This window comes from Pseudonaja textilis, chromosome 2 (genome assembly GCF_049901715.1).
Source record: "Pseudonaja textilis isolate UNSWEBS1 chromosome 2, rPseTex1.2, whole genome shotgun sequence".
NCBI classification, from domain to species: domain Eukaryota; kingdom Metazoa; phylum Chordata; class Lepidosauria; order Squamata; family Elapidae; genus Pseudonaja; species Pseudonaja textilis.
In genome coordinates this window covers 18,704,471-18,718,769 of record NC_141991.1, presented here as the reverse complement: position 1 = coordinate 18,718,769, position 14,299 = coordinate 18,704,471, and the positions used below count along the sequence as shown (strand labels likewise).

The following is a 14,299-nucleotide window of genomic DNA, read 5'->3' as shown; positions in this document are numbered from 1 at the left end:
AGAGACTTGACCTCTTTGAAGACATGGGATTCTTTGGGGCCCCAGTGCCATGGAGAGTCTTTATCTAATAACCTGTGCAAAGGTTCAGCGACTGACCCTTTGTGTGGCAAGAATGAAGCATAGAAATTTAATAGGCCCAGGAAGGCTTGTAGTTCCGTTTTATTGGTAGGAGTGGGTGCCTCGTGGATGGCTTTTACTTTTGACTCCACTGGGTGGATGCCTGAGGCATCTAGCCTGTATCCTAGAAAGTCCACCTGTCTAGTGGCGATGGTGCACTTCTCCCGTTTGAGTTTGAGACCATGCTGTCTGAACTTCTCCAAAACTGACCTAACCCTCTGTAGGAGCTGGGGCCTATCCCTAGCGGAGACCAAAATATCGTCAAAGTAGGGGACTACCCCAGGGAGTCCTTGGAGAATTCTCTCCATCAGCGACTGAAAAATACCTGGGGCAACACTAACGCCAAATTGGAGGCGTTTACACCTGAATGGTCCTCTGTGAGTTACTATGGTTTGCAAGTCTGCTGTGTGGTTGTCGACAGGGAATTGCTGATATGCCTGCGACATGTCTAATTTGGCAAAAATGGTGCCGGGTTCGAAAGTGTGCAACAGGTGTTGGATGACTGGCACGGGGTATGCGCTAACCTGAAGATAACGGTTAAGGGTTGTCTTGTAATCAGCACAAATTCTCAAACTACCGTCCTTTTTTAACGGGGTGACTATGGGGGTCTCCCACTTGGCGAAATCTGTGGGTTCAATTACCCCTTGTTTGAGGAGTTTGTCTAGTTCCGCGTCTAATTTTGGGCGGATGGCGAAAGGCACCCTGCGGAATTTCAGGCGGACCGGGACTGCCTGGGGGTCTACGGAGAAAGAGATGGGTGTGCCATTGTAGCAACCCAACTCGCTACTGAAAACATTGGAATAATCTGAGAACAATGTGTCTACATCGGAAGTCGAGACAGCATGAATCCCTGTTATACTAAGGCTGAGAGAGGGGAACCAATCTAACCCCAAAAGACTAGGGAGGGTACCATTAACCACCACTAAAGGCAGATGGCCTTTGAAGGTTTGGAATTTAACAAGGAACTTGCCTTTCCCGAGGACAGGGATGTTCTTGCCTTGATAGTCTCTCAGGGTGAGGTGGCACTTTTGCAGCTGCTTCCTGGTCAGTCTGGGTTGAATCTTTTTCAGCGTGTCCCAGGAGATGATTGAGAGCGCTGAGCCGGTATCGACCTCCATGGTACAAGGTTTACCTTCTAGGGAGAGAGAAAGTTTAATTTTATTTGGAGTTTGAGAAGTGTGGTTGGCGTGGTAACACGTGTAACAGTCTTCTACTTGCCTTTGGAGGCTAGGAGATGAAGGGAACTTCTGGGGCGGAGCGCGTGCTGCCTGGCAGACTCTTGCAAGGTGACCCTTCTTGTGGCAGTTTAGACAACTGGCGTTTCTAAACCTACAAGATGCCCGGGAATGGGAACCCCCGCAGGTTAGGCACAAAAGGTTCTGTTGTGGGCCACTGCTGTTTCTCCGCCTCGCTCCTACCTGTGGCTGTTTCAGCTGTTTGAGGTGATGGACATCTGCACCTTCAGATGGGTCATCCTCGCTCAACACCTCCTCAGAGTGGACTGTGGAGGTAGCATTTTTTGGTGTCATGCCCTGAATCTCAGCCGCCAATTGGGTGGACAGTTCTGCAGCTAGGGCTTCGTCTACCGCTTGGGAAAGATTTAGATCCTTCCGGGCCAGCAGGCGTCGTTGGAGCCTCTGATCCCTTACCCCGCAGACGAGTTGGTCGAGAAGCATGTCGTCTAAGTAATTCTTGAATTCGCATTGTAGAGCGGCTGTCCTCAGGGCGGCCATGTATTGATTGATGGATTCCCCCTCTGCTTGCTTCCTCATCCTGAACGCGTAGCGTCTTGCAATCTGGGAAGGTTTAGGGGAGTAGTGGTTCGAGAGTGTTTCTTGTAACTCACTCCATGGGACGTTCTTGATGTCACGAGGTGCAAAAAGTGCTGTGGCCGTATCGAAAACTGCTGCCCCGCAGTAGCTAAGGAAGTACGATTTCTTCCTGTGCTCCGCGGCGTCGGCTAAACCAATGGCATCGATGTAATGGCTGAAACGATTCCTGTAGGAGTCCCACGTCTCCTCGTTGGGTTTAAATGGTTGAAACGCCGGCTTGGCGTTCATCTTGGGCCCCTCGGTGTCGTCGGTAGACCGGGCTATCTCTCAGGTGGGTTGTGGCCTGGGGCTGCGCTTATCGTGCGTGCTGGCGGTTGCGGTTACAACGCTCTCGACTCGCTCGTTGACTCGGCCCTTGCGAGGAAAGCCCGCGTTTCGCGCTCTCTGTGCTCATGGCGGCTGCAGCTAACAGCGCCGTAACTTCGCTTGAGCGACAATTCAAACGACAGCGGTTTGAATTTCGCACCCTCTCGGGGGCGTGGGCGGCTGAGAATTCAGCGCCGTGACTACAGCTCTTTCGCAGCGGAAATGGCTTGCGCTTTGGGTGCGAAGCGATCGCGGTTCAGCTCTGAGGCTTCGCGGTGTGACTTCAGCTCTTTTGTATTTGGTTGCTTCTGGCTAGCCTGCGGTCATATCCCATCCTCGTCGCCAGTGTTGTGGAGCGACAGAATAGACGAGGCATAGACCAGAGCATACAACGAACAGTCTTTATTCAAGGAATAAAGGGTTGTCGCGTCTGCCAGCTAACAAGGCAGACTGCAAGCGAACAACGGCTGGCTCCGTTCAACAGCCGGCTTTTATAGCCGATTGTCAAACGGAGCCAACCAATGGGAGCTGCTGCTGCTCCCGCTCAAACAGCGGACCTGGTTGGAAACCCCAACCAGTCCTAAAGACATAACAGGTACAAAGTGCGGCAGTGCCAGAGGTGGTATTCAGCAGGTTCTGACCAGTTCTGGAGAACCGGTAGCAGGAATTTTGAGTAGTTCGGAGGACCGGCAAATCCCACCTCTGACTGGAGATTTTACAGTATCCTTCCCCTGCCACGCCCACCAAGCCACGACCACAGAACCAGTAGTATAAATTTTTTGAATCCCACCACTGGGCAGCGCAGGTAGTTTTGGGCCCACCAAGAATGGCTCCTGTAACGCCACTGTTCCACGAGCTGCATGGGTTCAGTTCAAAGTGTTGGTGATCACATTTCAAGCCCTTCATGGCATGGGACCAGGTTACTTGAGGGACCATCTCAGCCCACTGGGATTGGCTCGTACCACCCGTGCCGGAAGAGGAAGCATGCTGTGGGTCCCATCAGCCTGATTATTCCAGCTGATGGGGTCCAGGAGGAGGGCCTTCTCTGCTGTCACTCCTGCCCTCTGCCCATCCCGATGTGAACTTGGCCTCACCCTTCCTATCCTTTCATAAGGGCCTAAAGCAGTGGTGGGATTCAAAACTGTTTACTACCGGTTTTGTGGGCGTGGCTTGGTGGGTGTGGCAGGGGAAGGATATATTGCAAAATCCCCATTGCCTCCCCACGCCACTAACCTGCTTTCCAGCTCTGTTCTCCCATGCAGGGCAACAAAAGAAGACGCAGCCAATCAGATGGGACTTGGGAGGCAGAGAATAGATGGGGGTGGGGCCAGTCAGAGGTTGGTTCTCTGAACTACTCAAAATTTTCGCTATTGATTCTCCAGAACTGGTCAGAACCTGCTGAACACCACCTCTGGCCTAAAGACTTGATTGTGCCTGTCAGTTTGGGGCCTCATGGGGGGAACAGCCCAGTGGGGGTGGTTGATCGAGTGATAAAAGATCCCACCTCCCCCCCACACTCTCCCCATATCTCTTTGTTGTTAATGTTTGATTTTAACTTTTGTATGTTTTAGCTTAGATGTAACTGTATAAGCCATCCAGAGTTACCCTATGGTAAGATGGGCGGCCAACACATTTTATAAATAATGCTTTACACACACTTCCAGATTCAGTTTACGGTCACACACTCACAAGCCTGGTTGTCAGACACACTCCAATCACTTTCAATTGAACACTAAGGCACAGCTTACACTTCGGAATACACTAAGGTGCCGTGAATTTAAAATAACAGCAACACTTTACTGGTTAGAATACGGGTAGTCCTCAATGTAGGACTGCAATAGAGCCCAACATTTCTGTTGCTAAGTGAGACAGCTTTTCAGTGAGTTTTGCCTCTTAAGTGAACAAAACGATAGAATAAAATAATCTGTCTTTAGCCTCCAATTAATATGGTATAAGATTAATATCCTTTATATTTTCATTCCTGCTAGTTTCTATCTTTTTAAAAAAAAAACTTGAATAAAGTTATTTGGGGGGAAAAAACTTGACACATTGTTTTGTTTCAGTACAAGTTTTTTTTTTCTCCAAATAACTTTACTCAAGTTTAGAAAAAGAAAGACAGAAACTAACAAGAATGAAAATATAAAGGAGTACAGTAGCTTCCAATTTTCTTTGCAAGGGTCGAAGGAATGTAAAACAACCTCGTGCTACATGGTTACATCATGATTTTTGGCACGCTCAAGGGTTGAAGGAATGTAAAACAACCTCGTGCTACATGTTTACATCATGATTTGGCACGCTCGCCTGATGTTGACATACCCTTTGTGATTCCTGCCAGGAACACCCCCACTCCCATTCCCGCTACAATGACACAGCAGCACATGTCGTGTGTTAAGATTTACACCAGTCTAATAATAACTCATGTTGGGGTGAGAGGAGATTCAGAGTTTTCATTGGGCAATTTTGATCATCTTCCTGACATTCTTACCCAATCAAAACACCTTGGCCCAAATTCCTTTCTAAAATTAGTTAGTTTTCAAAGAGGTTGCTTTTTAACTTTTAAGCTTTTAAGAATATAAGAAAGACTTTGTTTGCCCAGCTGCAATTATTGCCTACCCATGAAACGAGCGCTGGAAACCGCGTGCTGTTAGAAGGGCGGAATTGTACTGTTAAGACGGGAAATGCCTCCATGACATCCAGCCAGACCACATGCTAATCTTGGCTGTGTCTTGGCCACAGGAAACCCCAGGCCACAAAACGAAGAACCACATCAGCCTTTCAGCCAATTCTTTGGATTATGAGACTGATAAAAAGCCAGCAAACCTCAGTAACTCAACCAAAACCATCATAATTCCCCTCAGGATATGGAAATCTTTTTTACACACACATACACACAAACACACACACCATCAGAATTCCTTTCAGGATATGGAAATCTTTTTACACACACACACACACACACACACACCATCAGAATTCCTTTCAGGATATGGAAATCGTTTTTACACACACACAGACCATCAGAATTCCTTTCAGGATATAGAAGTCTTTTACACCCACACACCCACACACCATCAGAATTCCTTTCAGGATATGGAAATCTTTTTTACACACACAAACACACACACACACACACACACACACCATCAGAATTCCTTTCAGGATATGGAAATCGTTTTTACACACACACAGACCATCAGAATTCCTTTCAGGATATAGAAGTCTTTTTACACCCACACACCCACACACCATCAGAATTCCTTTCAGGCTATGGAAATCTTTTTTACACACACACACACACACACACACACAATCAGAATTTCCTTCAGGATATGGAAATCGTTTTTACACACACACAGACCATCAGAATTCCTTTCAGGATATAGAAGTCTTTTTACACCCACACACCCACACACCATCAGAATTCCTTTCAGGCTATGGAAATCTTTTTTACACACACACACACACACAATCAGAATTTCCTTCAGGATATGGAAATCTTTTTTAAAAAAAGATTTTTATTTTTTTAAGACAAACGTACAAACAAAACATAAAAAACATAAAATCACCTTCCATTTTATATACATACAGTGTGTCAGTTGGTTACAAATCTTTTGTGCTGTACTACTTTTGTAATATCACACACAATTTATATAAATTCTCACGTTGTCAATCTAACCTATGCTTATATATTTATCAGTTATTAATCATTCATGATTAAACTATTTATTCCATCATTTGTAGGACATATTCTAGATTTTATTATAAAATTTGTATTATACTTTCATCCAATAGTTATATATATTTGTATTCTAGTTTATATCTATCTATTAAACTTCTATTACAAGATTGGGATATGGAAATCTTTTTCACACACACACACACACACACACACACACACACGCACACACACACACACACACCCCATCAGCCTGGATTCATCACACAAGGTCAACACCGAGGAACACAAAGAGGAAGAAATTGGCCACACATACACACACACAGCATCAGACAGCTGCAATGCTCAGCTTGTTTACATGGTAAATAAGGGGGAAAGACAGCACAACAGAATCACAGAGTTTGGAAGGACCTTGGAGGTCTTCTAGTCCAGCCCCTTGCTAAAGTAGGGGACCCTATACAAATTAAAACAAATGGCTGTCCAATCTCTTCTTAGAAACCTCCGGTGTTGGAGCACACAACTTCTGGAAGCCAGTCGAGGGATGGACATTCAGCATTAACCTTTCAAAGTTACGGCAGTGTCGGAGGAGGAGAATTATGACTGGTCCTCAAAGCTGCAACCATTGCAGCATTCCTGTGGTGATGTCATCCCAAATTAGATGCTTGGCAACTGGCATGTGTTTAAAATGGTCGCAGTGTCTTGTAGTCATACGATCTCCATCTGTAACCTTCCTAGTTAGCTTCTAGCAAGCAGAATCAATGGGGAAGCTGGTGGGAAGTTGCAAGTTGCAGTCACGTAACATTGTGCTCAATAACCCACAGTGATTTGCTTAACAATTAACTGATGTCATAGGTTGGGCATAATTGTGTGACTTTTCAGTTTACAACCAGGTTGCTTAATGATGAAGTTGTCCGTCCCAATTACATTCAATAAGTAATTGAAGAGGGTGCGATGGCTCAGTGGTTAAAGATGCTGAGCTTGTCAGCTGGAAAGGGGGCAGCCTGGGTCTGAGACCTGAGCGCCACACAATGGGGTGAACTCTCATCCCTTGCCCCAGCTCCTGCCCACCTCGCACTTTGAAAGCATGCAAATGCGAGTAGATAAATAGGTACCTCCTGGTGGGAAGGTAACAGAGTTCCATGTAACTTTGGCATATAATGCTGGACATATGACCATGGAAATGTATTCAGACAACACTGGTTCTGCCAGCTAAGAAGCAGAGATGAGCATTGTGCCTTAAGAGTCGGACATGACTGACCAGGGAAACCCTTACCTTTCCTTGTACAGGTAGTCCTCAACTTACGACCATAATTGAGTCCAAAATTTCTGTTGCTAAGCGAGACATTTGTTAGGTGAGTTTTGCCCCATTTTATGACCTTTCTTGCCACATTTGTTAAGTGAATCACTGCAATTGTTAAGTTTAGTGTGGTTGTTAAGTGAATCCAGCTTCCCCATTGACTTTAGTTGTCAGAAGGTTGTAAAAGCTGATCACATGTTCCCAGGACACTAAAAAGGCCATAAATATGAGTCAGTTGACATTTTGATCATATGACCATGGGGATGGTGTAACGGTCATAAGTGTGAAAAATGGTTTCAAGCCACTTTTTTCAGTGATGTTGTAACTTTGAACGGTCGCTAAATGAACTGTTGTAAGCTGAGCACTACCTGCAAATTGGTGTCAGTCGGGGTGGGATTCAAATTTCTTAACAACCAGTTCTGTGGGCATGGCCTAATTTGTGGGCCTGGCTTAGTGGGCAGGTGACTGGGTGGGCATGGCTTGTATGTAAATATTATAAATATTTATGTAAATATTGATTTTTTTTATAAAAAAGAGCAACTTTTACCCCAAAACAGGCAAAGTAGGCAGGCAGATTGAGTTGCTCACAGAATCACAGATTCACTTAGAGATCTATCATTCTGCAATCTGCTACCTGAGTCTGCACTGAAAAACAGAAGTTTCAGTCCTAAGGAAGGTTCAGCTCTGCTTTTAGATTAGCTAGTAAACAAGAAATCCAACAATTTCCTGCTTTCTAGCTAATCTAAATCTCCCAGCACAGCAGAACAGCTGAAAACAGGGGGGGGGAAGGAAAAATAGCAACTTACCAAACACAGGCAAGTTGGATGGCCCGCATGCCAGATAAGGGAGGGGAGGGGCAGGGCCAGCCAGTGGTGTGATTTACCAGTTCTCCAAACTGGGCAGAATCATAACAACCGGTTCTATAGAACCAGACCGACCAGGCAGAATCCTACCCCTGGTGTCAGTGTGATGCAGTATTTACCCCTGGTTTCAATGAATAAATACGTAAATATGGAGCCCTTTTTTCTGTTTCAGGAAATTTGAAGCTGTGTCCCAAAGACTGGCTGCTTCATGAAAACAAATGTTATTGGATCTCAGGGGAAAAACAAACCTGGAATGAGAGTAGAGACAACTGCAGAGCCAAAGATTCTGAACTTGCGATTTTGAAAGAAGAGGCAGAACTGGTAAATACCAATATCCTCCTTCATTCATCCTGTAGAAATGTGTAGCCTTGAAAAGATCTGTGTAGTCATGTCCATGGGAACAGTTTGGGAACAGTTTCAGTTCAACGCTAATTATCTAATGGTTCTCCAGGCTGATAGATCATCAGCGACCTCGTTCGCCTGCAAATCAAAGCCAGAAGACTGTCAACTCGTAAAGCACTCCTGGCCTGCTCTTGAGTTGCCATAAGGAGGTGTGTTTGTGTGTGTGGGGAGAGCTGATGGAGTAGTTTGATTGCTATGACCAGAAGCACATTCTATGCATACCTTTCTCCAGATTGTGTCCCTGGTTACCAGAGCCAGTTGGAGAGGCATGGTGTTTTTCTACAGCCTGCAAAAGTGCTCTGTTAGAGAATGTGATTTATGACACACCCTGGGAGGAGCAGGGAAACAGGGTCATAATGCGCAGTAAATTACGTAGGGCAGAGCCAACTGCACTTGGGAAAAGTGCCGACATGCTGCACCTAATAAATAATTAGATTTCTTTTGAAACTTGGCTCGAGGCTCATGAATTAATTAGGGCATCTGTCAGAATCCTGACAAAGACTCCTTAACAATAAATACGTTCCAAATATGTTCATTTATATATAGTATTCATGCTTCTTTTTCTTGCTGGGAGATCCTTGTGTAGTCCAGCAGTCAGAATATGTAGATTATTTAGCTGTGACAAAGTCATGTTGCCCTGGAAGGAAACTAGTCTACACTGTATTGCATCCCTCAAACATCCCACAAACTTTACATCAATCTTCTTCTTGTGCCATATCCGCTATCGGATGTTGGTGATCATGTTGGCAATCCTATTTTTATCAACAACCACACGAAAAATGCTGTTGAGTTATGTCCAAACCAATCCCTTAGATTATGAAGCCAATGATGTTCTTATGCCTGGACCTCGTTTGCCTTCAATCTTTCCTTGGAGGATTAAGTGAAGGATGCCGTATTTTTCCAGGTGTTGCATCACATGTCCAAAATATTCTAACTTTTGCTTTTTTTTTACATCATATTGTGACAAAATGCCCCATGAGAGGGTTTCCTGGACCCCTGCAAGAAATACATCATCTCGGGGGCATTTCTGTCCAATGGCTAAATGGTCTAAATAGCCATCCATCAGTTTAGCCACTCTAGTAGCTGCTTATTTAATTTGTGATCAAAGGAAAAAGATGGTCTTTCTTCCAGATGATTTTTAATTAAATTAATTTTTATTCATAACTTTATTCATCATTTTAATTGTGCATTTTTAAAATAATTCACTGTATTGGTGTTTATATCTTTGTACACATTTTATGTGCTGTTTTTGCGAATTTTATGCATTAATTAATTAGTTAATTAATTAACCTCTTACAATACTAGACAACACAGTATCAACAGTAGAGACCTTCAAATTTCTAAGTTCTACTATATCAATGACCTAAAATGGACACCTAACACCAAAAACATCATCAAAAAAGCGCAACAAAGAATCTTCTTTCTGTGTCAACTCAGAAAGCTCAAACTGCCCAAGGAGCTGCTGATACAGTTCTACAGGGAAATTATTGAGTCTATCATCTGCACCTCTATCACTGTCTGGTTTGGTTCTGCAACCCAACAGGACAGACACAGACTTCAGAGGATAATTAGGACTGCAGAAAAAACAATTACTACCCACCTTCCTTCAACTGAGGACCTGTATACTGCACGAGTCAAAAAGAGGGCTGTGAAAATATTTACAGACCCCTCACATCCCGGACATAAACTGTTTCAACTCCTTCCCTCAAAACGATGCTAAAGAGCACTCACTGCACACAAGAACTAGACACAAGAACAGTTTTTTCCCGAAAGCTATTACTGTGCTAAACAAATAATTCCCTCAACATTGTTCAACTATTTACAAAGCGTACACTATTATTACTGTTAATCTTCTCACCACTCCTTATCACCCATCCCCTCCCACTTGACTGTTTCCTAGTATGATTTGATTGCTGATTGTATCCTATGACTATCATTAAGTGTTGTACATTATGATTCTTGATTCTTAACTAATGTACATTTTCTTTATGTATACTGAGAGTATTTACACCAAGACAAATTCCTTGTGTGTCCAATCACACTTGGCCAATAAAGTAATTCTATTCTATTCTATTCTATTTTCTATTAATGCTGAATTCTGTTATGCCCTACTAAGTAAACAAATAACTTACATATTTATTCTTGACAGCATTACATCCACCATGTCACCAAGGGGGCACAGATGTTGTGGATAGGACTGTCTGCAAATTCCAAGACCCGTAAATGGTTGTGGATGGACAATTCCCCATATAATAATAAAGAGTGAGTTATTTCCATGCATTCCATGATTATGTGAGCTGGGAAATATATATCTCTTTTCTTCTCCCAGTGTTTTGGACCTAATCCAGTTACAGGTAGTTCTTGACTTACGACCACAATTGAACTCAAAATTTTTGTTGTTAAATAAGACATTTGTTAAGTGAGTTTTGCCCCATTTTACGACCTCTCTTGCCACAGTTGTTAAGCGGATTACTGCAGTTGATTAGATCAGTGGCCCCAAACATTTTGGGCACCAGGGACTGGTTGCATGGAGATACATTTTTCCATGGACTGGAGGGGCATGGTTTTGCATGCTGTCTGCATCTCATGGATGAGGCTTTGCTTGTTTGTGCGGCCCGGTTTCTGGCATGCTATGGTCTGGTGCTGGTCCACAGCCTGGAGTATGGGAACCCCTGCAGAGGTGACATTCAGCAGGTTCTGATCAGTTCTGGAGAACCGGTTGCAGAAATTTTGAGTAGTTCGGAGAACTGGCAAATCCCACCTCTGACTGGCCCCACCCCCATCTATTCTCTGCCTCCCGAGTCCCAGCTGATCGGCTGGGTCTTCTTTTGTTGCCCTGCACAGGAGAACAGAGCTGGAAAGCAGGTTAGTGGGGTGGGGAGGGAATGGGGATTTTGCAGTATTCTTCCCCTGTCACGCCCAGCAAGCCATGCCCACAGAACTGGTAGAAATTTTTCTGAATCACCACTGGATCCCTGGATGAGATAGTAATCCAGTTGTTAAGTGAATCTGGCTTCCTTTGTTTGTCGGAAGGTCGTAAAAGGTGATCATGGGACAAAAATGGGACACAGCAATGGTTATAAGTATGAACTTATCAACTGCAGCAATTCACTTAACAACCGAAGCAAGCAAGGTCGTAAAATGGGGCAAAACTCACTTAACAAACTTCTCACTTAGCAACAGGAATTTTGGACTCAATTGTGGTCGTACGTCAAGGACAGTACGTAGAAATATTATAATAGGAGCTACAAACAAGAATAAAATAATCCTTCCCCCCTTGACAATCTTTCTTGCTTTCTTCCTTCTCCCACAGGAAGCCAAACATCATGGAGGCTCAAGGAAACAGCTGTGGGATGGTGAAGGGCCCCAAAGTCATCTCGGAATCTTGCAGTGCTGTGACCAAGTGGATTTGTGAGACAGAAGCTCTGATTATATAAATCATTCAAGAGAAAAAACTAGGAAGGACTCTACAATAATTACATTGGGCAGGAATCCAGGTGGCCTTCCACTTACAACAGTTCCTTTAGCGACCGTTCAAAGTTACAACGGCACTGAAAAAAAAGTGACTTATGATGATCTTTCACACTTAGGACCACTGAAGCATCCTGCCCACATAGTCAGTATTTTACATTTGAATGCTTGACAACTGATTCACATTTATGACAGTTGCAGTGTCCCAATATCATCCGTTGTGACCTTCTGAAACTTGATTCGCTTAACAACATGACTAATTTAAGAACTGCAGTGATTCACATAACAAATGTGGCAAGAAAAGTCATAGAGCTTGGAGCAGGTGTGTGCGCCCTGCCCCCGAGTGCCATTTTCACTGGCAGAGGGCGGCAGGAGGCTGTTGTAGCTGAAAATGGAACTCTGGAGCCCATTTTCGCTGGCAGAGCACTTGAGTCACCACGGACGCCCCCGACACGAGTGACATCAAGCTGCCCGCACCCACCGCACCCCCAAGATCAAACACAACCTTGATGTGGCCCTCAATGAAATCGAGTTTGAGAAGGTAAAAAGACAATACTACTTAAAAATTCCATTATGGATATCTACCATTGAAGCTTTTTCTTATCAAATAATATATAAAAAGGAACAAACAGTTAGATATGGTGAGATATTGAATGAAAAGGGTGAACTTAAATTTACGACTTTTCTCGCCACATTTGTTATGTTGGAAGAACAAGGTGTAAAAATGAATTGGTTTTCATATTTGCAAATGCAATCTAGATTTGATAAAGATTTTAAAACAGAAGGTATTTATGATAAGTTGACTGATTTAGACAAAATTTTGATGGGTACTGATGAAAAGATAATTTAAAAACTTTATGGACATGTATTAGAATTTAAATTGGAGGAGGAACAAGTTAAAGAAATGAGGATTGCTTGAAGGGAAAAAATTGGATATGGGATTGATTTGAAAAAATGGCAAAAACTGTGGTCTCAAAATTATAAAATGACAACATCAACTGCATATAAAGAAAATTTGTATAAGATGTTTTACAGGTGGCACCTACCCCCGACGAGACTTGAGAGAATGTTTAAGAATAAATTGGATAAATGTTGTAAATGTCATCGGATACCTGGTTCCCATTACCATATGTGGTGGACATGTTTGGACACAAAAAAATATTGGACTAAAATCCACACATAGTTGGAAAAAATTATAAAACAACATATAGAGTTTAAATCAGAGATCTTTTTATTGGGAATTATACCGGAAATATACAACAAAGAACTGAAATGTTTGATTATAAATGTTTTAACAGCAGCTAGAATTATATTTGCTAAGAATTGGAAAAATGATAAAATACCTATGCAGGAGGAAGTTACTAAGAAAATTATGGATTGTGCTGAAATGAGTAAATTGACATTTGAAATTGGAGAACAAGAAGATAAACAAATTTATATGATACGGGATTTATTTTATCAATGGTTAGATAAAAAGACACAGTAAAGAAAAAGATTAGTAAGCCTTACAATAAAAGTTAATAGATATAGAGTACAATATAAAATATATAACCACTGGATGAATGTGTAAGATTAAATCATAATGAAAATTAGAATATCTCATATAAAATGATGGAAAAATAGTCACGGATGATTAATAACTGATAAATATATAAGCATATGTTAGTTTGACAATGTGAAATCTATATGAACTGTGAGTAATGACTATGAAAGGATAGCACAAAAGATTCATAACCGACACACTGTATGTATATAAAATGGAATATGTTTTTATGTATTGTTTGTATATGATTGTCTTAAAAAATAGAAACTTATTTTTAAAAAATGAAATCGAGTTTGATCCCCCCGTCCTTGGATCTCCTGGTGTAATGTCATAACCAGGACTTGAGGGACTTCCAGAAAATCAACACAGAGGGTGGGGAGGAATGTCCCATAAAGTGAGTCTCATAGCAGGCCCTCTCCTGGGATCCTCTAAAGGTAGATCCCTAGCAGCATGCTTTCTCTGCCAGAGCTAATGCGATGGGCAGGTGCAACTGGGGAGAAATAGTTGCTCATGTAACCCAGTCCTATGCCAGGAAGGATTTTAAAGATTGAAATCAGCATCCTGAATTGGACCCAGAAGCAAACTGGCAACCAGTGGCACTTGTGAAGCAGAGCTGTAACAATATAATGCTAAAATCAATACAGAGGTCTTATAAGAGCCATGATGGAGCAGTGCTTTGAACGCAGTACTGCAGGCTATTTCTGCCGACTGCCGGCTGGCAGCAGTTTGGCAGTTCGAGTCTCACTGGCTCAAGGTTGACTCAGCCTTCCATCCTTCCGAGGTTGGTAAAAT

The 14,299-nt window shown here is 43.0% G+C and overlaps 1 protein-coding gene across 2 annotated transcripts in view; it reads left to right on the top strand.

The window, feature by feature from the left end:
* The window catches only part of LOC113450864 (killer cell lectin-like receptor subfamily B member 1B allele B), a 46,118-nt gene extending 32,324 nt beyond the window's left edge, over nt 1-13,794 (top strand). For both annotated transcript variants that reach the window (XM_087923406.1, XM_087923407.1), the window contains 3 exons: nt 8,264-8,412; nt 10,643-10,755; nt 11,807-13,794. In XM_087923406.1, coding sequence (XP_087779532.1) covers nt 8,264-8,412; nt 10,643-10,755; nt 11,807-11,930 — 386 coding nt within the window. In that variant the 3' untranslated portion in view covers nt 11,931-13,794. The remainder of the gene's footprint in view (nt 1-8,263; nt 8,413-10,642; nt 10,756-11,806) is intronic.
* Nucleotides 13,795-14,299: the final 505 nt, after the last annotated feature.